Source organism: Nannobrachium achirus, assembly GCF_963921795.1.
Source record: "Nannobrachium achirus genome assembly, chromosome: 6".
NCBI classification, from domain to species: domain Eukaryota; kingdom Metazoa; phylum Chordata; class Actinopteri; order Myctophiformes; family Myctophidae; genus Nannobrachium; species Nannobrachium achirus.
The window spans coordinates 14,324,105-14,350,247 of NC_137815.1; the positions used below are offsets into that span (position 1 = coordinate 14,324,105).

The 26,143-nt window shown below is 41.8% G+C and overlaps 2 protein-coding genes across 5 annotated transcripts in view; both read left to right on the top strand.

The window, feature by feature from the left end:
• sfmbt1 (Scm like with four mbt domains 1) overlaps positions 1 to 3,203 on the top strand; it is a 36,678-nt gene extending 33,475 nt beyond the window's left edge. For all 4 annotated transcript variants that reach the window (XM_080727521.1, XM_080727523.1, XM_080727522.1 and 1 more), the window contains exon 21: positions 1,175 to 3,203. In XM_080727521.1, coding sequence (XP_080583647.1) covers positions 1,175 to 1,315 — 141 coding nt within the window. In that variant the 3' untranslated portion in view covers positions 1,316 to 3,203. The remainder of the gene's footprint in view (positions 1 to 1,174) is intronic.
• A 4,794-nt stretch (positions 3,204 to 7,997) lies between these two features.
• stimate (STIM activating enhance) lies at positions 7,998 to 25,705 on the top strand (the record flags this gene model as incomplete). The annotated part of the gene is made up of 8 exons (XM_080727946.1): positions 7,998 to 8,181; positions 14,259 to 14,307; positions 15,087 to 15,182; positions 15,893 to 16,014; positions 17,954 to 18,066; positions 18,562 to 18,633; positions 21,821 to 21,964; positions 24,744 to 25,705. 8 exons carry the CDS (start codon positions 7,998 to 8,000, stop codon positions 24,855 to 24,857), a joined length of 894 nt encoding a protein of 297 aa, XP_080584072.1. The 3' UTR covers positions 24,858 to 25,705.
• Between the last annotated feature and the right edge of the window lie 438 nt (positions 25,706 to 26,143).

A 26,143-nucleotide genomic window follows, 5' to 3' on the forward strand; every position in this document is an offset into this window, starting at 1 on the left:
CATTTAGGCCTAGACTTATTGAATGCTTTAACCAGTGAAAAATAGCAGATCTACAAGCTCACACTGCGAGCTTGTAGATCTGCTATTTTTTTTAAACTCGTGAAAATGTGTGCAAATCTTTGAATGTATGCATTTTTAGAGCGAACGTTTGTAACTCAAATTTTGCTTCTGGGTGGTCCTTGGAACTAAAAGGTTTGAGAACCACTGACATAGTAGTCGCTCAAGAACAGACAAACTGAGCTGTTAACTGTTAACAATTTTGCTGCCATTTTAAACATAGCTGTAGTAAGCAGCTGCCAAATTGTCCTTACCTTTTAACGTGGGCACGCGCACGCATCGTGCACAATCTGTGCGCGACTCATCTAGTAGACGTGTAGACTCGGTGACAGCTTTCGGATAAAAAACCCCCCATTGAAATAGACATATCCGTTGCCACGCTGTATCCCTGCTTATCCGCCAGTATTTACATGAAAAAACATTGAAAAAAGCCAGCTGTGCGCTATGGTAACACGTGGACACGTTCGCGCACAAAACGCACGATATGTGCGGGGATCATAATCCAGGCGTGTAGAGACAAAGTTTCCAAACGCAAAAATCGGATCGAAAAACGAGCTTTCCATCGCCGAGTAGCTTCCTCTTCTGTTACAATGTAAACCAACGGAGGTGGGACTATGGCCCAGGCGCAGACCGGATACGGAAAGCTAGATCCGGTCCAGACCGGAAATGACCGGATACAGTTAGGGGGGCGGGCCTAAAGACCCAGAATCAGCGAAAATCAGCGATAATACTTTTAATCCTTTCATAATGATTAAAGCTAATTAAACTTCCGGGATCGACGGGCATGGCACCGCAGTACAGCGGGAAATCTCCGGTTTCGACGGGGATCGCAGAGTATGAGTTAAGTGAAAAGGATCTTTTCTTTGACGATGGCTGGCCAGATTGCTGACATAGAAACACAGGTTTTTCAAAAAAACCTTAGAAGGATTCAAAAGACACTTATAGAATCGGGTCAAAATTCTAATGTTCACGATTTTTAAAAAATAGAGATCTACAAGCTCGCAGCGCGGCACTTGGTGCCGCACTGTGAGCTTGTATATCTGCTGTATACAAAATAATGATACACAATATGTGTACCCGTTCTAAATGGGTTAATATCTTCTCTGCCTTTTTTCAGGAGATAGACGGACAGGCCCTGCTCCTCCTCAACCTCCCCACGGTGCAGGAGTGCATGGACCTGAAGCTGGGCCCGGCCATCAAGCTGTGCCACCACATCGAGAGGGTCAAGCTGGCCTTCTACCAGCAGTTTGCCACATAGCCCACGCAAGAGGAACAAAAGAACAGACATGGTTACATCCTGCTCTATGTCTCCAGAGATATAACTCCAGAGACAGACAGAACGTTTTTGCACCTTCGCCGCTTCTACCGCCGGACTTCCTCTTGGAATCCTGCATCCCAGCACAGGAATTGAGCGTGCGGTGAACACGTGATGGATCTTGGGAAGTCAGCGGCTTTCAGTTCCTCGTTCCACGATGTGACAACACACCACAGTCGGCCGTTCTCGTGTCTCATCTATTGTTTCGTTTTCTTTTTACCCGCCTTGCCGTCTTATAGGAGAATACCGCTTGATTTTAAACATGTTTGTTTGTATGTATGACCCAGGACAGACACAGGACAGCTGGTTGCGTGTGTGTGTGTGTGTGCGTGTGTGTGTGGTGGGAGAAATGCACTACCTACCATCTCCCATAGTCTGGAAACGTTTGGAAAAAGGTGAAGTGATCCTATTAGAATGGGGATCTCATGCTATGTAGAGAATCGACTTTAAAAAGTTGCAACGCAGCATACGTTACCCAGGGATGTTTACAGAGGGTTTGTGTATACATTGCATTATTGTCGTGCAGCCGTGCAGGCCATCTCTTTAAGGTCCAACCTCCCTGCTTCCGCAACATTGATCATCTAATTCATTAACAGTTATATAGAAACTCCATCTGAATAACCATAGAGTTGAGTTTCTCTCATTTCAAGCAAGTGTTTGTGTTGTTAACCCTTTTACAAATAGGACAATTTTGTATCAAGTGAATAATACATACTGTGTAGGGATGGGACGATGATCGCTATTACCGTTTATCGTGATAAAAAAAAAAACACTCGCAATCGTATTGCAGAGATTTTAATGTATCGTGAAATTGTCCTCCGTCATACACCGGGATGATGATTTAGCTTTTGTTGAGCTACAAATGCAGTAGCACTTACTGTAGTCTCGCGTAGCCAGACAACTATTCCACAATCTCCAAATGCTATATAGAGTCTGGAACTACAGCTCCTGAACGGCAAGTAATGGAAGCTGGCGTTTCTGTTCATGAAAATATATTTTAAAATGTAATTTGTGATAAGCAGCAAGCTAAATATGCTTATATGATTTTTATTTATATAATGAATGATAAATGTGCGTGATGTGAGACGGAAACGGAAGTGAGGAGGAAGTTTCACTTCCGCTTTAACCGGGTACTCATCATTCTTCTTATGTTATCCCAGACTCTATGATAGGAGCATTTGCAAATCGCGGAGTCAACAGTCTGGCCACACAAGACTACACTTACTGTAAACCCTCTATACTTGATCAAACTGAACCGTAAAGAGACAATTTGGTACGCTCTTATTTCACTGCACAAATCGGTACGCCAAAAATAGCTACAAGACGCGTTGTGAGCTTGTAGATCGGCTAACGATCCCCCCCAGAACAGGGTGGCCGGGGGTTCATGTGATCAACAAAAGTGGCATTTTAAGTTTTAAGCATATTTTGATCATTTCGATAATATATATCGCTAGTTTATGTCATTTTTGCCACAATAATCGTGACGTTTAAAGTTCATATCGTCCCGTCCCTAATACTGTAACTACCAGTGTTGAGTGGCGTTCCCCCTTTAAGTAGAAAAGACATACTCGAGAGTTCAGTAAACGTTCAATAAACGTACTCTTTATAAGGGATCAGTGAGGCTTAGTATTTGGACATGTACTACTACTTGAGAGCGGTCGACAATGCAAGGATCCTATACTGTAAAGCACAAGTAAAACCGTGTACTGAACAATGGTATGCAAAATGTATATATAAAGTGCATGTGTTTGTATATAGTGTACATATGAAATCTCTTCTAGTGCAACAGGGTGATTAGATCCATTTTCTATCGATGCAATTCTCCATCTCCTCCAGTGTTGTGTTTAAAATGATCCTCGTTCCCAAGTTTAAAATAAATAACTCCTGTCCAAAAGTGTCTAACTGGAAGTACATCATGTCTACGTGTTGTCCAGCCCAGTGGTTCTCAACCTGTGGGTCGGGACCCCCAGGTGGGTCCCCAAATTATTTTGGGGGGTCCCCAGATGATTAACTTAATGTGCAATTGCTTTCTCTCTCAACAGTAAACAAACCAACATAAGGTTTAAGTGTATAGAGAGTATCTGCACGTTTCTAAAGTGCCAATTTAAGGACTTTTCTAATATCTCTAAAATGACAAATTAAACATTGGCCAAATTGTCACATATTTGAGACATAAATTGTGAAAATAGCCGATCTACATGCTCACAACGCCTCGCGTGAGCATGTAGATCTGCTATTTTCATATAATAGAACCGTGTTATACAAAATGTAATGCCTTAACTCTTAGTGCTCGCCAGGGTGGGGCAATCCCCAGTTAAAATATGATTATTTTGGGGGTCGCGGCCGGAAAAGGTTGAGAACCACTGGTACAGCCTACCGTTTGGGATCCTTTGAATTTGAACCATTCCGGGTTGCCGAACGCTTCTCCCTTGAGACCTGAGCCCCGGTTCTACAAATGCCTTCTAAATCAGTAGTTCTCAAACTCCCTCAAGATTTTTCCAATATGTTCAAAGATAGCAGATGTACAAGCTTGCAGCGCGGCATGAAGTGATGACGCTCTGAGCTAGTAGATCTGTTATTTTTGAGAATGACACGGATGCTTTCCCGGTTTTAATGTGTTAAAGGGGAAGACCACCCATTTTCAATATTGAACTACGGTATGTCATTAATATACCTTAGAGGAGTTGTGTGGAAATATTAAAAAAGTTCCCCCACTTCTGTGTTGCCTAGAACTGGAGGATTGATTTTGGGGTTTGTATTGTAAAGTACAACTTGATGACATCAAGTTGTGGATTTTTTTTCTATTTCCACACAAGTTTTCTATTTCCACAAGTTGTGGAATTTTTTTCTATTTCCACACAACTCCTCTAAGTTATATTAATGACATAGTTCAATATTGCAAATGGGTGGTCTTCCCCTTTAACACTCCAATTCCTTAAAGGTTCTCATTCATGAATACATTGAAAAACATGTAGACTTTTGGCCTTCATTATAATTGTTGATAAACACAAATAAATCATATACATATTATTGTAGTAGTTCTCAAAGGGAGGTCCAGGGACCCTCTGGGATAGTTATGGACCTTTTACAGCTCTGTAACTCTGAGAGTGTACACTGACTGTACACTAGGGCATTCACAAATAGTGATTTTTAGTATTCTAATTATTCAACCTCAAAGTATTCGAATAGTCGAATATTCGACAGGACTGGTCAAACTGTCAAATATTAAGTAAGCAAGAGGCGAACATTGTGAAAATAGCCGATCTACATGCTCACAACGCTTCGCGTTGCGAGGCGTTGTGAGCATGTAGATCTGCTATTTTCACAATATTTATCTGTGGAACCGAGACACATTAAATGTAATACCTACAATTCCAAGTGCTTGTCAGGCTGGGGGTCCCCAGTTAAAATATGTTTATTTTGGGGGTCACGGCCCCTGGTATAGAGCATTAACAAATTCATCCATCAGGGGCATTGACTGCTCATTCTTATGACTTCCTATCAAGTTCAAGTTCAAGTTACTTTTATTGCCACACAACCAGGTTGGTGGTATTTAGTTTCAGCACATAAAATGTTGCAGCTCTGACAAAAAGACAAGGAACAAAACAAGTACATACATAGACATTTGCACCATTACCACGACCAACAATAAAAACATGGAAAACAGACAAAGGACAGGTAACCTAGCCAAGTTTTATAAAGTATATATATTTTTAAAGAGAAAACAATAAAAAAAGCGAATATTCTACTTCGGTGAACAACGTTGAGTGACTTTGATATTTGAATATTCGAATATTTGGTGAATGCCCTACTGTACACATGGGTCTATTTGGTTCCATTTGTGTCACTCTCAGAGTTAATGGTGGTATTGTAATTTAACATACGTGAAGTCCACATACCAGCTCTGAAAAGCACTTCCGAAAACGGTTCCAAATGTGATGGAACAGGAACCGGTTCCAGTTCCTCAATGTTGGAACCCTAGTCCTGTAGCCCTGTACTTCCTTTTAAATATACACTTTCTTGACATCCAGCCTAGTGTGTAAAATCCCTGGGCATAGGCCAAAACAATTAGATTTTGGGTGTAGATAGCCAGGGTATCTTCCACATGGAAAATGGGGGAAAAATGTGCTGTATGTGCTGTAGGGATATTTCACTTTCAAAAACACTTTTGGTCATTTCTACCATCTAATCAGGCTTTTATGAATACCCTGAACAGTTTTTAATTAGCTTGATTGAATATTTAGATATTTGATGTAAATGTTACCAGGCCCTCCAGGCCCAGGGCCTCTCCCCACACACACCCATTGTAACTTCAAACTTAATTTTAACCATGATAGATTCATTAAAAACACCCATAATCTTTTCTGGTGACTCATAATACCATCCTAATATGTGAGCAGGCCGTGTTTTTTCGATAACCTTTTTCTTTTATTTTTGATAATTACTTTTTTGTATTTCATTTTTTCCATTTTCCCAAATAATTATTACAAATAAATGAAAAAAGTTATCGAAAAAACACGGCCTGCTCACGTATTAGGAGGGTAGCATGAGTCACCAGAAAAAATAATGGGTGTTTTTAATGAATCTATCTTGGTTAAAATGAAGTTTGAAGTTACAATGGGTGTGTATGTGGAGAGAGGCCCTTCCACTGCTCCCTGTTGAAAGTGGATACATTGATGGTTTCAGATCGAATATACCAGTGGCCCAGTGGGCCGGAGCTCACTGGTGGGCCACGAGGGTTTTGCAAGTGAATTCATAGATTTTTTTCTTAATTAATTATATTAAAAAGCAAGCAGATCTACTTAATACTGATTACTGATCCAGCAAATCACTGTCAGAATTCCCTTTCTTTTTGAGGATTTACTGTAGTTTGTGATGTTTGATTATTTTGTGTGAGGAATAAAATACAGATTAATTTGTTTACTTTTAATTGTTTGTTTGCTATTAATTGCTTGTTCCATAATTCCGGCTGGATACAAAACTGCGGAAATTACTTTTGATTCGATTTTTGTGAATTATTTAAAAGAAGAACACTGCAATAAACGATAAAATGTATGACAACTAGAGAGGTATCCATTCATTCAGTCTGTTACTGTCTTTCCCTTGGGGCTGTTAAGTCTGACATCATTTTGTAGGCAGAGGAGAACTTTTGGGGCCAAAAGGCCCCAGCGCCCGTGAATCTTTTTACTATTTTTACTATTTACACATTTTTCTTCTCTTTGTTGTTGAAAGGAAAGTGGTAGAATTATACTTTAGTCATTATTTTTTTCTCCGATCTGTTGAAATAGCGAGGGACAGATATTGACAATAAATCTGCTTGGAGGTCTGACTACAAAATGATGTCACGGCTTAAAAGCACCATACCCTTTCCTTCCTACATTTCCCAGAGTGCCTTGGGGGTCGACGTCGATCACGTGACAGTACGTCTGTCAACATGAGTGGGCACCGCATCCTCCCACTGTAGACTAGAGAAACACCAGCTGGATGTACGATGCTCCTCCAACTGCAAAACGCTTCACCATATTCCTCTTTCTACACCTCGCTGTGACAGTGACACGGCCAGAGAACCGTCGCGTTGGGGCTGAATGTCTTCCGTGCGTCGCTGCACGGCGGGAGAAGTTCTCAAACAGCGGCTGTAAATAATGGAAGCTAGGCTAGTAGACGCTTGTTAACGTTATCAGCTATCGCTAGCCTAGCCTAGCTAGCCTGTTAGCACGGCGAGAGGTAGTCGCAGAGATAGCCTGACGTTAAATCCGTTACAGATGTTCTCCTCCTCTCGGCAGCAGACACAAACGGACTTTTTATTGTATTTAACCACGGACACCTTTGAATTATCAACGCAGGTTTGTGTTATCATGTAAACATGCGTGTCTCCTGCTGTCTAAAATAGCTGATATGCTGGTTTATAGCAGTTATAGCAGGCTATAGCAGCTCACTGCGGACATCAGGATGTTCTTGCAGCAGCATAGCAGGGTTCATTTTATAACAGCTGTTTCTCCCTATGCATCAGAGAAGTTTGTCAGCTGTCACAGCTTCCTGTCAGGGCCATATGTGTCACCCTGTTGTTGTTGTTAATGTGTAGACTATAGATCCATCTAATGCAACATTCTTGCTTTGAGTTGCTATAAATCTGCTGCTTGAGGCTGATATCTATCTATCCTAATCCTATATGCGTTTTAAAGAGAAATCCAATCAATCATGGATGTTTGGTTGTTGTGGGAATTGTTGATTGCTTGATTGCTTGTTTGAGTGAGTGAGTGAGTGAGTGAGTGAGTGAGTGAGTGATTGATTATTGTATTAGACAAAACATGGAGAACAGTGCAAGTATAGTCAATACAATAGAAATGTAGTACAGTACATCCCAAATAGTCCTTTTACTGTCTTTTTTTCACGTTGGAAGTCCTTGGTATTCAATTCAAGAGAATGATGTTTGGATCATCTGTCACTGAAGAAGACTGTCCTGCTTTAATGGATCGATCACCAGCTGAGCAAAAACAGGAGGTCTGACTGACAGTCTGACCCCAAAACATCTGTGTGTGTGCAAACAAACACATCATCGACCTCGGCTGTTTAACCTTCATCCACTCTAAAGTGACCCCTCCGGCCACCACATCCACCCATCATCATGTCTGTGAGCGGCTTGACGGCCGGGGGTCCCGCAGTGGGAGCGGGTCTGCCCGCCGTGTTCTCCACCAACGTGTCGACCACCGCGGACCCCGACCGCGGCTGCAAGAACGGCGCCCTGATGAACTCGTTTGGCATCTTCCTGCAGGGGCTGCTGGCTGTCGTGGCCTTCAGTACGCTGATGTGTGAGTATTAAGACCAGGGGTAATGGCAACCTCTTTGACACGAAGAAGTGCCATGTTTTCATTTTCTTGAGTCAGTGTGCCATATAAACATTTGGTTTAATTATGACACCATATCAACATTTCATATTTCCAGTTGATTTTGCAGGCTATAGCTACAACCTTTATTTTTGTTCTTCTAGAAATATATTCTTTTACATTAGGATGTAGGCATAATTATCATAGACTCAAGCAATAACCCACTTATCTCCCAGACTCTCTCCCTAGTCAAAGTTATCAGTTTGAATGTAGAATTATATGCAGGATGTAAATTGCATAGAGATAAGAGTGCACTCTCGTACACTTCTGCCAGTATACCAGTGATCAACCACCCCTGTGCCAGTGTTGGTACTTGTGCCTATGGTGTGCCTACTGTTGGTATAGACAGTGACAGTAGTGGGGAGCCAGCCCAGACCGATAATATATAAAAATATGTCGATGTTATTTGATTACATTGGTATTGCCAATTATGCAGCTGACGCATCCTTGGATGAGGATGAATTCTGTCATAGACTGTCATAGATACAATTGATAGATACAATTGATAGATTTTGATTTTTGATATTTACATATCTATGATATACACATGTAAAAGTCAGATACGATCAAATTACTTAAAACAAGACTACAGCTGACATTGTGTCCCATTTCTAAGAAGAAACGGCATGCTCTTAATCCAGAGTGATTTACAATAAGCAAGCACAGCACAGTACATCAGATGCACAGTAATAATCATCTAAAATCATAGGTAGACCTGTTGCGTTGAGACACGCTCTGTCTGAGCTTGTAGATCAGTTATTTTTAATTGTCATCTTTTCAAAAATCTTTAATCCAATCAATGTTTTTCAAATGGATTAGAGAATAGATTTTTCACTTATTGATTAAATAGTAATACATTAGCCAAAGTATCAGTAATCAGTTGACTGGGACTCTCCCAAATTGGCATTGTACCCCGGGTCGGCATCGGTCGGAATCCGAGTATGTAACATGCCTTGATGTATGAGTTCTGTAACCGTACACAGAAAACGCACAAGTGTGTGTGAATACATGCCAGCTCCAGCACACTGATGTTATTAAATGGCCGTGCACTGACATGTGAGTACATGCTTTTAAAAGTACACTGATGTGTGTCAGTGATTACATGTCTTCCTTATATAGACCCCTTTCCAGAGCGTAGCTGCTGTGCTGCTTGACACCGCAGTTATGGTTGCCGCTCTGACAGATCGTTCTATCAGGGATGTCGCACCAAATTCTGGGCCCTGGCTACTTTAACTATTGAAAAATAGCAGATATACAAGCTCACAGCGCGGCACCGAGTGCCGCACTGCGAGCTTGTTGATCTACTATTTTAGAAAAATCGTGAACATTTGTGTCTTTGAATATTTCAAATCCTTCTAAGGCTTTTTGAAAAACCTATGTTTCTATGTCAGTGGTGCTCAAACCCTTTCACGTGAAGGACCCCCAAAATGATATGTATTTGGCCACGGACCCCCATCTCAAAATATGTAGTTCCAGGGACCCCCCCAGAAGCAAAATTTGAGTTACAAGTGTTCGTTTAAAAAATACGTATCTTCAAAGATGTGCACCCATTTGTGCACCCATTTTAGCAGATCTACAAGCTCGCTGTGAGCTTGCATATCTGCTATTTTTCAATAGCTAAAGTATAAAATAATTAAGGCCCCTCCACCTTGGGCCCTAGTAACTCAGTCCCACTTTTACCCCCCTTGTGACGCCCCTGCGGTCTATACATTCGGGCAGAAACCTTGAAGAATTTGAATCCTGAAGTGAAAAGTAAGAGTTTTGGACATGTGGTTTCCACCCCCGACACACTGCTGACAGAGATGATATACAGTACTTTCAGTACACTCATGTGAGGGCGGGAGCCAGCCGGCTGTCCTATCATCAGACACTTAAGTGCTGACTGAGACAAAGTAGACAATGATCCAATCACAGCTCTTGGTTTATCAATAATGCCAGTCAGTGTTATATTGATCTCATTTGGGGTCCTTGGGTCGTCCTATTGTGTCCTGCCCTTTCAGGTTGACTGTATACTGTTTTTGCCTTTGCATTAATCACACAATTTGCTTAAATCATGCTCTTTTAGCGTTCTGAATCATAGCACTTAGAGCAGTGATCCATTGTCAAGCCAGTCAGTGTTTTTGCACATAACCTCAGTACTATAGATAGAGTAGAGAAATCATTAAAAATGAACCCCATGGGACATAAGTTGACCACGGCAACAAGAATAAATCATAACTAGACACCATAAGGGTCCTAAAAAAAACAGGTTTAGAAAAAATGTCGTTGGGGGGCTGGTGGAGCCTCTCTCCTGCCCTACTACTGTCCAACCTCCAGTGTTACAGTAAGAGTTAGAGCATGGCCTCTCAGCAGCAAGGAATGTTCAGCTCCTCCATGCTGGGGCTGCTGCCCGAGGCAGGCCAGCTCTCAGCAGAAGAGAAGAGGGGCCTCATCAGTCTACACATCATATCCCAACATAACATAACATAACTGCATGCAGGCCTCAGTCTGCATCATATCCCAACATAACATAACTCTCAGCTAGGGCTGTCACAATTATTACATAATAGTCTAATCGCAATTATTTGACATAATCTTGATTATTTTTCATAATCGTCATAATCGTGTTATGTTGAAAAATGTTCCTTTTTTTTAAAGTAAAAAATAAGCTTGTGGATCGGCTATTTCCACTTCTTTTTTAAGCCTTTTTAGGCCTCATCAGTCTACATCATATACCAACATAACATAACCGCATGCAGGCCGGGGTGTGTCACTGTGTCCGCCCTTCACCATTCAGCCATTCGACAGGAAAACAGAGGTCACAGTTCGCAGCGTACGCTAGAACTCAGAAAGCCCTTGGGTTAATGTTTATTTAGACACACACACACACACACACACACACACACACACACACACACACACACACACACACACACACACACACACACACACACACACACACACACACAGAACCAGTCTGGCATTCATTCAGCCAGAGGCAACCCAGTGCCATTTTTGACACGTGGCCACTAACAACGTGGTCGTCTTGTCACATTACAGAGTGGGAATTGGATCATTGTGAAAACACAGCAGGCATGATCACAGCTTTGACACAGAATTTACTGTTAAGTCATCAGTGTCTGGCCGCTGTTGGGAGAAGTAAGGAAGTGGTGTAATTTAGTCATAAGGAAAAGAAGCGGTTCTCTCATCCTACTGGCATGGCCGTGTCATAGACGTTTGACATGATGGAAAACAAGCCACTATTGTCAGGCACAAATTATGCTGCCTTCTCAGAGGAGGCTTCTTAACAGCTCTCACCACATTCTCTCTCTCACAGAGATTCATTAAAAAGAAGAGGAAAAGAGTCCTTAACTCACATAACCCCAGAGAAGCCCTCACATTAGCTGCGTTTCCATAAAGCCTCTTAATGCGCATTAAGAGTTTTGCGAATAAATCTTTTTATGGAAACACTTCAAAAACACTTGCCAAAAGAAAAGTGGCCGATCTACAAGCTCACAGCAGTTCGCATCCGCGACACTGCAGGATGAGTGTGTAGCGAGTCACAGCAGTGCTCACGTCTCGGATTCGGTCTGAAAAAATCAGCCCCATCCCAGCTCTGTGCTCTGTGTGCAAGCCCGCGGGAAGTATTTACAGCAGGTTGGTCAGACGGACCCAGGCAGGATCTCCCAAGAATCGCATTTCATCAGTTTAATGGAAACAGGCTTCGCTTCGCTTTGTCTTAATGTGTCTTTGTCTTCTGATAATTCGCTTCCCTAATTAGCCCTATTCACGGCCCGCCCACCTACTTCCGTTTCTCAGTATCCCCCGGGTGCTGACTTCAATTTAGAAGGGGAAACTAGCTGGACTTAAAGCCAACAAATGGTTATTTCTAACGGTAAAGTAAATTATAATGCTTTGTGCCGTTTACTATCTTGTGTTCTTGATCATGCTAGCCGTATTTTATACTTTACTATTCGGAAATTGCATTAAATTTGCGATTTCTGTGCTAACTCTATAGGCATATAGTAGGATTTTCCCCTTCAAAACGGGACTTCAGCACCCGGGGGATGCTGAGTGGGCGGGTCGTGAATAAGGCTAATTCGAATACGTTTATGGAAACATGACTATTGACAGGAGAATACTCTACCATAATAACCACTTAATAAGCACAGATTCAGAATTCAGAAAATAGCCGATACGCACGCTCACAACTCCCAAAGCTCACAACACATAAACAGTGTGGGCCTGTAGATCTGTTATTTCTGCTATTTAAAAAAAGGGGAATGTGTTTTTTCTTTGTTTTTTTTTATGATTTAATGACATGCCCAAAATAAGGAAACCAGTTTGACAGAGAGTTTGACAGTGGTTAAGTAGAAGCCACACGATGCACCATTTTCAGGCGCTTGCAACGTGCAAGATTCAGAGCACTGATAATACAGCAGTCTGTCAGGGCGGCCACATGGTAGATTAGGTTCATATATATGGATTCTGTATTCATAAGGATCGAGGCGAACCCCATATAGAATACCATTCACAACAGAATATAGACTCACTTTACCATTGCACATTTTCCAATTGCTTAGCTTGTCAGATTCTCTGCATTTCTGCTGTGCTGCTTAAAACAGTGTATTATGTTACCAGCTGGGCGTATCAAATTCATCAGAAACCTCATATCTCCATATTTCTCGTTTCTTTTTTTATTCTTAATGTCCTACCTTGTCGTTCGAGAATGTCAAGCAAAAGTTGTGACAAAAAGCAGATTAATACAAGCTCGCATTGCGAATTCGTGATGCATTGTGAGCTCGTAGATTTTCCATGATTTCTGAACAACCTTTTTCTGAACCTTTTCCTGAAAAGTAATGGCTTCGGACATACAAGGTCTTTCCACCGCGACGGCCATCTAGATTGTTCTTTATTTTTATCAGCAGTGTCGGAGTTTCTCATCTGCTAGCTTTGCTTTTTCTCTTAGACCAAATAACACGTTACCCTTGCTCCGGTCTCAACCTCAAGAGTACATTTCCCTTGCATTATGCTGCGTCGTTCATAATTATAACTCAAACACCTCAGCGGTTGACAGTAACAGTTGCCCGACTGCCCGTGGCAAGTAAATAAAACGCTCAGGCAGGTGGAGTTTGCTTTTCCCGGCGGGCAAGTGCATTTGAGTGGGGGGAAGCAACAGTCTTTAGTTTACTCTAAACACTACACAAGATGTCTGTGGAATTTAAAATAAGTCATATTGTATAGCTATTGAGATGCAGTATTTTGCATAAATATTGAGGTATGTAGCCATATCGCACAGCCCCAGAATTGGCAAGTAAAGTAAAAAGAAAATCGGTGTTAAAACGAACGGTAATAAACGTAACGTTTCTTTTCGCGCAAGTGGACATGACCTGTGGTCAAGTAGAACGTGACCTGTACTTGCCCGACGGGCAAGTGCCTCTGAGACCTTAGTGTCTGTCAACCCCCCTGGACTCTAATTACAACATTATTACTAGATGATCTAAGGATTACTAACTATATGATCTAAGGACATTGCTCATCATGTCTGACTTGTGAACGTATTTGCATGACAGTTTAACGACAGTTTAACTCGAGCAGGGCTTCCCCTTTTGAGTTCCAACCTCACCGTCCGTCCTTGTGATATAATACCAGCCTTGTTCCTGAACAGGGCTGGGAATGGATTTCAGCACCACAGTGTATCAGAGGGAAGTAAGCTGCTATTAAAAACAGGTTTAGAATGCAGAATAGGCCTTTTTGACAGCTCCCTAGAGCCCTGTGATATAAAACTAATGAATCACTTCGGGGAGAGATTCTGTTTGATCATTGTGTGTGCGTGTGGCACGCTTGCACTGACTGCATGTTACGCAGTCTATCAATCCTCAACTCTTGAGGCTAATTTAAGGCTAATATAGATGCGTCCTCATGTCAACACTTTTCCCAGTGGAATCATTATGCGGTCACGCAGCAGGAAATGCATTAAAGCCTTTACAGTAACACATACTGTCTGTCTGTCTGCTCTGCAGTGAAACGCTTCAGGGAGCCCAAGCATGAGCGGAGGCCCTGGAAGATCTGGTGAGTAAAGACCGCAACTGTTGACTAACTGTGCACACGCTCCATTCTCATTCTCTTATAAAGGCATTACAATGTTCTTTTTAGGGGCTTGGGTTGAAATTAAATATTGTTGCTTCCGGGCATCACACAAAAGCATCCAAAGTAACAGATTTGCAAGCTTGAAATATGGCTTTGCGCTTGTGGATCTGCTACTTTAGATTTTTTTGTATTTGAATCCTGAAAAGTAAAAGGTTTTGGACATGAGGTTTCCCCCCCGACAAAGACCCAAGGTTCCCTGGACCTCACTTTGAGAACCACTGTCCCAGTTTATTTATTTTTCAATTGACCGAATTCACGTCACGTTACGCAACTTCCTGGTGCTGACGTCACGGTTGAAGGGGAAAAACTACTAATATCCCATAGAGTTAGGGTTAGGGTTAGGGTTAGGGTTTGACAGAAATCGCAAATTTAATGCAATTTCCTAATAGTAATGTATAAAATACGGCTAGCATGATCAAGAAAACAAGATAGTAAAAGGCACAAAGCGTTATAATTTACTTTACCGTTCGAAATAATGATTTGTTGGCTTTAAGTCCAGCAATTTCTATGTTGTTTTACCCTCCAAAGCTGACGTCAGCACCAGGAAGTTGCTGAGAAATTCGCTGAGTGCGCGTGCATGGGCGGGCCGTGAATAGGGTCTATTTCACACTGCTCTTGGATCGGTACAAGTTATGGGAATCTGTATCGGGTAGGAAGAAATGCTATCTCTAATGATTTCACATCCACTGTTCCATCCCCAGGTTCCTGGACACCTCCAAGCAGGCCATAGGGATGCTGTTCATCCACTTTGCCAACGTCTTCCTGTCTGATCTCACAGAGGAGGACCCCTGCTCACTGTGAGTTACGTTAGAAAATGAATTGACCCATTTAGAACGGGTACACATTACTGCGTATTATTATTTTATTCTTTAACTATTGAAAAATAGCAGATATACAAGCTCACAGCGAGCTTGTAGATCTGCTATTTTTTTTTTTATCGTGAAAATCAGAATTTTGACCCGATTCTATAATTGTCTTTTGAATGCTTCTAAGGTTTTTTGAAAAAACTATGTTTCTATGTCAGCAATCTGGCCAGCCATCGTCAAAGAAAAGGTCCTTTTCACTTAACTGGAGCTCAGTTAGTCCGTTCTTGAGAGACTACCATGTCAGTGGTTCTCAAACCTTTTCATGTGAAGGACCCCCAAAATGATATTTATTTGGCCACGGACCCCCATCTCAACATATTTAGTTCCAGGGACCCCTCAGAAGCAACATTTGAGTTACAAACATTCGCTTTAAAAATACATATATTCAAAGATTTGCCCACATTTTCACAATTTAATGAAAAATAACAGATCTACAAGCTTGCAGCGCGGCACTCGGTGCCGCGCTGTGAGCTTGTAGATCGCGGCACTCGGTGCCGCGCTGTGAGCTTGTAGATCTGCTATTTTTCACTGGTTAAAGCATTCAATAATTCTAGGCCTAAATGGGTTAAGAAAATGAGACTCAACTCACGCATACGATTCCCCCGTTTATCTCTCTCTCTCTCTCCTTCCCTTCTCCCCAGATACCTCATCAACTTCCTGTTGGACGCGTCTCTGGGCATGCTGCTGATCTATGCCGGAGTGAGAGCGGTCAGCGCCGTCGTAGAGTGGAGACAGTGGGAGTCTCTGCGCTTTGGAGAATACGGTGAGAGAAGAACATTGTTTAAAGGACAAATTCTTTTTTTTTACAACAAGGGTTCATATTTTAGATTGTAATTAGAGAAAAGAAAAAGTGAGTGTTAAAATGTTTTCATTTGCTTCGTTCTATTGTTTTATCGCGTTTACCGTGCTAAAATGTGGGGCATGCGTACGCATGGGGGCATGAGTACAAGTGGCTAAATATGTATTTTTAGACACAATAAGCCAGCAGTTTCTTTATTGCTATTTACACTTGACATTACACACTTCTAGCCCCCATAAGTCACATCCAACCATGAAAGGTTGCGTTGTATCTTGGGAATGGGCTTATTCTGTGTAAAATGACATTTAGCCATTTGTACGCATGCCCCCAACCACTGAAATAAGAATATCTAAAACAATAGAAGTAAATGAAATAATCTTAACACTCATATTTTATATTCTTTAATTACAATCTAAAATACGAACCCTTGTTGTAAACAATATACTTATATACAATATATTTGGCCGCATACCCAGCTGAACAAAAGCCCATAGCATCACTTCGTGCCACACTACTAGCATGTAGATCTGCTATTTTAGAAAAATTGGTCTGCAGCTAAATACATAATTTTGTGGGTCCTTCACGTGAAAACGTGAGAGCACCACTGAAAACAGCAGATCGGCTGTTTTCACTAGTTTTGTGCGACAGTCTTGTATGATGAAGCAGGGCTTTGCTTTACCAAAAGACGTACACATTTGAAACTTGGAGATATCTTTCTGCCCGACAGTGACGATATTTTAGTGATTATGTTGCGAGGAAAACGTTGAGATAATAGCCATTTTGGTTAGAACTGACTGAAAATAACTTTGTACTTCAAGTTTAAAATGATACTAAATATTTCAAGTGTCCAAATAAATTCCAAATATTATCAAATGATCTCGCGGCACCCCTGGACCGCTGTCCCCTTGACCCCAGGGTGCCCTTGTCACCCACTTTGAAAACCCCTGGATTACAGTACAACAAAGTTTCCTCCACTTGCTGATACCCATAACGTCCAGTGGAGGGTAGCAGCTGCCCCCACCTACACCACTGCAGCAGTGCTGCAATATCATGTCCTGCACCTTTTTGTATGCTTGTACCAAGAAAGAAATGAAGATTTGGAGTGGTATGTTGCATCGGTACATGTTTTATACAAGCAGTGGTGGTTTAATCGCTACTTGGATTAAAGGGATATTTCACCTCCAAACATGTTTGGAGTCATAATGTGTTTGGAGTCATTAATCTACTCAGGTTTTTTGTGAACACCCAACCCCCTTAATTTTGTTTTATTGCATCCTAAATGTCATGGAATAATTGCGTTTCCTTTGCTTGATGTTCTGTCTGTGTAAAGCACATTGAACTGCCTGGCTGTTGAAATGTGCTATACCAAGGGTCTTCAACAGGGGGTCCGGGACCCCTAGGGGGTTCTCAGAGTTACTACAGGGCGTCCTCCAAATATTTGTGTGATAGAAACCTTTATTAACCACTTGAACCCTAGCGTCCATATTCTGACTTTAGCCAAAAATAACAGATCTACAAGCTTACAACGCCTCACAGTGTGCTGCTGTGAGCTTGTAGATCAGCTATTTTCAGCAAAGAGGTTTTGTAGAGGGGGAAAAAGAGCAGACTAAGTACAGAGTAAAATACAAAATATCCAAAATACACTGATGATTGTGCTGTCAAGCGATGAAACTATATGGAATCTATGAACAGGTTGTGGGGGTCCCTGCTTCATCTCTCTCTCAACTAAGGGGTCCTTGGCCTGAAAACGTTGAAGACCCCTGTGCTATACAAATAAAGCGTGCCTGTGTGCAGGGGAGCCAGTGCATTGTGCAGTGCAGAGCGTGGGTGGGTCAGTTTGCCCTCTACATCCTCATCATGATGTTAATAAACTATGCCTTGCCTTGTTGCCTGTGTCCACTAGGGGAGCCGGTGCAGTGCACAGCGTGGGCGGGTCAGTGTGCCCTCTACATCCTCATCATGATGTTTGAGAAGATCCTCATCATCCTGGTCCTCCTCATCCCACAGTGGAAGCAGGTCAGCAGCAACACTTCATTAACCCATCTAGGGCCTAGAATTATTCAATGCTTTAACTATTGAAAAATAGCAGATCTACAAGCTCGCAGCGCGGCACTCGGTGCCGCGCTGCGAGCTTGTAGATCTGCTATTTTTGAAAAGTCGTGAAAATGTGTGCAAATATTTGATTCTGGGCGGTCGCTGGAACTAAATATTTTGAGATGGGGGTCCGTGACCAAATACATGTAATTTTGGGGGACCTTGGCATGAAAAGGTTTGAGAACCACTGATTTAGAAGAAGGATTTAGAAGACATTTATAGAATCAGGTCAAATATATTCAAAGACTTGCACAAATGTTCATGATTTTTCCAAAATAGCAGATCTACAAGTTTGTAGATCTGCTATTTCTTCATCGTTAAAGCATAAAATAATGGTTATTTAAAATAATGGTACATTTTCAGAAATAGTGATGTATATGTATTCAGTATGTGCTTATACTATTTATTGTGTCACAGCTGGCTCTACCCATAGAGAATCCTCATCTGGAACTGGCCATCGTCATGCTCATCGTTCCGTTCTTCGTTAACGTAAGAGTCTTCTTTTGCTTTTGTGTGTTTATTGCGACCGAAGGTCGCATATACTCTGAAAAACCGTGTCGCTTGAGTGTCCTTCCTTCCGTAACCTCTGTGATGTCAGTGTGATGTCAGCGAGTTGTGACATCACTTCCTGTACGGGGCGGCTACACGAAAGGTGGATAACACTATATATGGAGATAGTCCAGTCCATCATGTCATATGGGACTACCGTCATAGACAGTAGCCAAAAGAGAAGGATACACAAGACTAAGAAAGACAAAAAAAGGAGGAGGAGGATAAAGATACCAAAAGGAGAGAGAAGAAAGGGTGGATGAGGTACAATGTGTCTCAGAAAAGAAAAGGAGGTGGCAACGGGGGCGGCTAGATAAAGTTATTAGGCCTGGATCCGACTTTAAGTCGACGTACAGGATTCCAGAAGTGTAGCGCTTATTCGCTCTTGTATCAAACTGGTACTCGAACCGTTCTTAGAATTTAATATATATTTTCTAAAGTAAATATGGGGGCGGCTGTGAAAAAAAGAGAAGAATAAAAAAGAAAAAAAGGAGGAGGAGGATAAAGATACCAAAAGGAGAGAGAAGAAAGGGTGGATGAGGTACAATGTGCGGTATCCTCCTTGTCAAGCTCGACGTTGGTCATTTGGACCTATACATGGAGAAATGGAGCGAACCTGTTTGGCCTAAACATGGAGATGTGGTACAGAATGACTCATATATGGGCATAAAAAGTATGTCATGTGACATCACTTCCTGTACAGACAGTCAGACAGACAGCCATTGACTCTAACAATGGCTACTGTCTATGACGGTAGTCCCATATGACATGATGGACTGGACTATCTCCATATATAGTGTTCTCCACATCTCCATGTTCAGGCCCTATCGCTCACACCCTAGGTGGGGTTGGCGATAGGGCCTTTCTGTGTGGAGTTTGCATGTTCTCCCCGTATCTCCTAGGGTTGATACCCTCACAAAAACATGAACAAACTCCCCCCAGAATGACAACAACTAGAATCGTCAGAGAAACGCTGTGGTTGGCCAGATAGTCAAGAATTGGCACGACCTCGCCCGTCACCCTGAGGTCGCATTCCACCCTCAGGTGTCTTACTAGTATACAGTAAATATATATTGTTGCACGTTTTGAGCTTGTAGATCGGAATCCTGAAAACAGTCTTATCTATGCAGTTGTTTTTCTCCCCCCACGCTCTAGTTATTTTTTGTATAAAGCTTTTGGCAATGTTTGAGAGAGACTGATCTGAATTCAAACTCTGGTCTCATGACTCACAAGGAGCAGGCAGTACAGCCTCTGCCTCTGTATTCTGTGCAGACTAATGTGAGGCACTTTGGTGAAATAGTAGTCAAACCTCCTTATGTATTTGCACTGTTCAATGCGTCGCAGACATTGTACATTGGCTATTTTCAGAGAGTTGGATACAACCAACCATAAAATGTCTTAGGCATAGGCTACACAGAGCTGGATTTTTCATATATCCTGGTTTTTCAGATATCCACATAGAAAAATATCTAGGTCCACACGACAAAGATATCTAGGTCTAAAATAATCTGAGTCCCCAGACCTCCACTAGGGGGACAAGCGCACACACATTAAAGTCTTCAGAGATATCCGGGTTCCATGTCTACACGGATCCAGTGAATCGGATATTTTTCAATGTCTCCACTTATTTATCCGGTTTCAAAAATGTCCAGCTTCGCGGCCAAAATATCCAGCTTTTTTTGTGGCTTCAAGCCCCAACTGCACAAAAAAATGTCTAGCAACTGTCTAGCTTCAGAAATATCCAGCTCTGTGTAGCCGGCACCTTAGTTCTACTGGATCACTTCTCCACATGTCCCTCCATAACGTTTTAGTAAATTTTTTCTTTGTTGATGAAATTCTCAATATGTCTCCAGGGTTTCCTGCAGGAAAAAGTCTTGACCAGGGGGGGATCTCATGGCGCACGCGCTTCTATTTTTGATAATTAATTAATTAATTCGAGTAATTAATTCACTTAATTTTTAATATTAATTCTTATTTTTGCCCAATAAAAAACACATGAATGTGCCCATGATGACGGAAAACACAACTACATGCTATCATCCACATTTATTCAACATTGAATAACTTATATTGCCGGTTCGCCACCAAAGGGTTAAAAAAATAGTGTGCACGCTGGTGTACGAATTCGTGCACAGATGATGCACTATGCATGTACACGCTTTTCACAGCTTTCAAACAAAAAAAATCGCTTGGAAATCCGTTCAGGCATTCAGGAGATACCAGCCCTTATGTTTTCTTCAAATGTAAACAAACATGGCTGCCATGTTTGAAAGATAGGGTTGGTATGGGGGTTAAACATGCAATTTCGCGATCGCGATCATGCCTAGTACATTGTTGGAGGTCCAAAAAGTTTTTTTGAAAAAAAAAGAAAATTTGATTTTTTTTTTTTTTTTTTTTTTTTTAATACCCTTGGGGGGGCGGGGGGGTTTTCTGGCCAGGCGGGGCGCCTGGCCTGTAAAGTGCTGCAGGAAACTGGTCTCAATAAGTTCTCAATAAGTTTGAGTCACCATATCTTAGTTTTTATTTAGTTTTTGTTTAGTTTTTGTATGTGGAGGGGAAAAAAATCTTCGTCATAGTTTTAATGGACAAAACAAACTCTGATTGTGACTCTTAACTCATTGAGTGCCTATCCCAAACTAGTTCGGCTTTATTATCGCATCCCAGAGTGCCAATCCCGAACTAGTTCGGCTTTTTAATAAAAAAAATAAAAAAAAATTGAAAAACATTTTTTTTGAAAAAGAATTTCTTTTTTCCAAAAATTTTTTTTTTGTCCTCTGTTTACAGATGACGATATTTGCCGATATTTGCTGATATTTACCATCCACTCCAATGCAATCCAGGATCTTTAGAGCTCATTTTCTCTGTTTTTTCTCCCATCCATGAGGTGTGCAAGGTTTAATCATGGCTAAGTTGACGAAAATCTAAATCTAAAATGCTTGGTAGCCAATAGCTAACTTCAAGCTAACTTCATCCTCTTCCTGTACATGCACAAAGGAAAGTGTTCTGGCAAGTCATGGCTCCAGGGCTTGGGCATGCATTACCAGCATATCTCTATTATTCTCTGGTCACTGGGCGCCCTCTAGTGGTGATAGGCTGGCATTAAATGAGTTAATGTGTCATGGCCCAGGCCCTGATGTTCTGGGTGGTGGACAACTTCCTAATGAAGAAGCACAGGAAGAAGGACAAGCTGGAGGAGCGGGAGGAGGACGCCCGGGGGAACGGCAAGGTGCGCTACAGGCGCGCCCTCTCACACGACGACTCCGAGTCCGAGGTCAGTGTTTTAGGGCAGGGGTTTTCAAAGTGGGTGACGGGGCACCCTGGGGTGCCATGACAGCAGTCCAGGGGTGCCTGCGAGATCATTTGATAATATTTGGAATTTATTTGTACACTTGAAAAAATATTTAGTATCATTTTAAACTTGAAGTACAAAGTTATTTTCAGTCAGTTCTAACCAAAATGGCTATTATCTCAGTGTTTTCTTCGCAACATAATCACTAAAATATCGTCACTGTCGGGCAGAAACCTTGCATCTCCAAGTTTCAAATGTGTACGTCTTTTGGTAAAACGAAGCCCTGCTTCATCATACAAGACTGTCGCACAAAACTAGTGAAAACAGCCGATCTACAAGCACACGAGGCGTTGTGTGCTTGTAGATCTGCTGTTTGCACTAGTTTAGATCATTTTATAGATGATAAATACAAAACGAATGGTTTTGGACATACAAGGTTTCCACCCGACAACGACGATATGCTATAAATATAAGGTGCTGGGAATGAAAATGAACTGATGAAAAAGAGAACTACTGTAGCTTAGATGGGCAGGAGTGGTTTAAAGGACAACTTTGGTTTTTTTACAACAAGGGTTCATATTTTAGATTGTAATTAGAGAAAAGAAAAGATGAGCATTTTAATTTCAGTGGGTGGTGGTATCCATCCGAGTGGCTAAATATGTATATTTGTCACAATAAGCAGGCAATTTCTTTGTTAATATTTACACCAGCCCCCATAAGTCACATCTGCCCATGAAAGATTGCGGTGCATCTTTGGAATGGGCTTATTGTGTCTAAAATCTAAATTGTTAAAATCACAAAAAGGATAGAAAGCAGTAAATGAAAACATTTTAACACTCATCTTTTCTCTAATTATAATCTAAAATATGAACCCTTGTTGTAAAAAAACAAAGCTCTGAGCTCCATCACTGAAAAACATGAGGCATGAAGTCATAGTCTCTCTCTTCAATTATGCAGTAGGGTCATTTCTTAACGTCATGCCGCCAATACCTGGACACTCGTACAGTGGAGGTTAAACCTTCACTTAATGTCTGTAATCACCAACCTGCTTCAAAATGACTCATCTGTCATTATAATAATAATGTGAGTTCAAACATGACACTCTCAAATGAATGAACGGCGGCACTATTTTTACCAGGCTACGCTCATCCCTATTGGATGTTATTGTCCCCAAGATTGAGACGACACCTTGCAGTTGGCCCTGAGCTCCGTACTCCTTTAATTCTCCATAACGTTGCTGTCAGGCTAGCCTCGGAAACCCAGGCTTCTTTTGGCGATCGGAAAGAAAAAGAAGCCTGGGCGATCGCGTTATGATCACTGTTGGAAGAAGTGTAGAATTTCCCTAACCAATCAGAGTGCAGAGAGCGTCGCACCGAATGTGTTGACGTCATGACGCACCAGCGTTCTCTGCGCTGAGCAGAGGAGCAGAGGGGGGTGGGGGGAGGAGAACACATGCTATTGGCCAGAGACTCGCGGAGAGATTCGCCGCGCCCGCCCATCTGCCTACACAAACTGGTCCGCGTTAGGTTAGAGTGCTGTCAGGCAGAAACCTCTTCTCTCCATATTTGTGTTTTTTTTGTTGTAAATTTAAGCCCTACCACTTGATCATACCTCTTATTGCTGTCCATCGATTTTGATGATGGCGTTGCTCTAAGAATGGGTTATTGACGGGGGTTGCGTTTGTTCCATTGCATTATTGAATTTGAGACGATATTAAAGGAGTAGTTCACCCCCAAAATGTTTTTTTTTCTATTGATTACTCATGCCATGGAGACTTGAATTCATGGATATCTTTTAGTTTTTGTCGCATTCCTAAGACAATAATTTGATTACAATAAATGTACCTCTATTGATTCCGGATGGGGACCCGAATGCATTTGGGTCCCCATCCGGAATAAATGCGGGTAACATTTACTGTAATTCATTTTTTGTCTTAGGAATGCGACAAATACAAAAAGATATTATTGAACTCAAGTCTCCATGGTGTGAGTAATCAATAGGAAAAAGAAGTCATTTTGGGGGTGAACTACTCCTTTAACCCTTTTGTAGAGCCCTTAGACTTATTTACTTACGTATTCTTCATTAAAAGAAATTGCATCTATCAAAAATGTATTTGTTTATTTGTTAATGTATTTGTTTGCTTAAAAGCTCAAGAGATTTTTTGTAAACAGCGGTCTAGGGCAGGGGTGGGCAACTTTGATGATGGCGAGGGCCACTATATTTCCACCTTCACTCCAGAGTGCCACAATGCATATTGCTACGTCCTACTTTGTCATTTTATTAACTCGTACAAAAGAAGCAAAAATAGCCAATCTACAAATAGCCAATCTACAACGCATCGCAGCACGATGCGTTTTGAGCTTGTAGATTGGCTATTTTTGCTTCTTTTGAATTGGAGTCCTGAATTATTTTTTGTTATTTTTTAATTGGAATCCTTAAATGTAACATTTTGATCTAATTTCAAACGCATTTAGTTATAAACTCATACAAATACATTGGACGTAAAAAAAAATACATTTTAATACGACTATACTAGTCATTAAGCTACTAATATAGACTGACGGAATTGTAACCGCTGAAATCAATAATATATCAGTATTCCGGTATTAACCTGCGGGCCGCATGAAGTGAAGGTGGGGGCTGCATGTGGCCCCCGGGCCGCCAGTTGCCCATGTATGGTCTAGGGACTCTGGGAAACACCCGTCCGTCGTCCGTCACGTTCTAACGGTTTTCTCCTGTATTTCTCTCTGTCCGTCTTCAGATCCTTTTCTCGGCGGACGACGAGATGGACGAGTCGGACGAGGACGACGTCCGTCGGCTCGCCGGCCTGAAGACTGTGAAGAAGAAGAAGCATCGTATGGGCATTCCTGTTTGACCCAACTGTTCCTGGTCTGAAAACCTGCACTGGTAGCCTCCTCCTCCCCTCCTCCCCCCTGCTCCCCCTGCATAGGGTTGGGATCCTGGAACCCCATCCAACGTCGAGGAACCAGGAATCAGGTTCCATCACAGAAACGGGAGAGCTGGTATGTGGAACTTCACGTACAGACTAGAGTATACGATTGCAATACCAGTGGTTCTCAAACTTTCTAATTTCAAGAACCACCGTAACTCGGAGAGCGTGCAAATGGACCCGCAAGGGTCCATTTGGTTCCATTTGCACGCACTCCGAGTTAAAGACCTGTCAGGATCCATTTGGAACTCCTTTCAGGAATCACTAAAGGGAACCGTTAAGGAACAGGACCGTGAAGAGTGAATCGTAAGGAATCGTTGAAACTGAAAGATCCCAACCGTACACAGTACACACACACCCCTTTATATCTCTCGCCTGATATCAGCCATAGGAATCCCACTTGACGTTTTGAAAACTCCACATTTTTCCCCTCGATGTCGAGAGGTGTTTGTGCGTGGAGTGTGTTGGTGCGATGAGAAGATGTGGACATGAAGTAGCTCCCATCGGACGCCACTCTGCTGAAGACAGGACTTCTGCATGTTCGTCTCTGAATACTGTGGTTTGAGAAACAGGTTCTTCTGCGTTTAAAGCACATAAAACTGTACCGATGGATTGCTTACGGAACTTAGAATCGGCTCACCCTCGCTCTTTAACGACGCATAAGGGGCTTTGAGGGTCCTTCCTTAATCATGTATGACCATTATATTGTTATGTCATTTGTGTAAGTATTATAGGGAAAAAAACTGTTAACACTGGTTTAAGCGGCTCTGTGCATAAATGACCTGGTTTTCAGAAGGTGGCTCGTGGTCCGTTTTGATTGATTGGATACTTTTTTAACCTATTAAAACCGATGTGTCATTTGAGTTTTTTTGCGTATTACAATGCCATCTGCAAGCTCAAACGTTTTGAGCTTGTATATTATCTGCTATTTCCACTATTGAAAAGATTTTTCGACATAGAAATAATTGCAGTTATCTCATATAATTGCGATTAGACGGTTACGTAACACTTTCTGAAAACTGTGAATACAGACGTGCACAGAGACGATATATTATTGGTAAGATTTCACGGGGGCTTATAACAGCGGTCCGGGAGTGTGAGACGGTGCAACAACTGTGAACGGCCTAACGGGAGGCAATCCATGGAAAAAAAAATCAAAATTATAATAACTCTTGGTCATCCTGTTTTGATAGATTTGATCATGGTGAAGT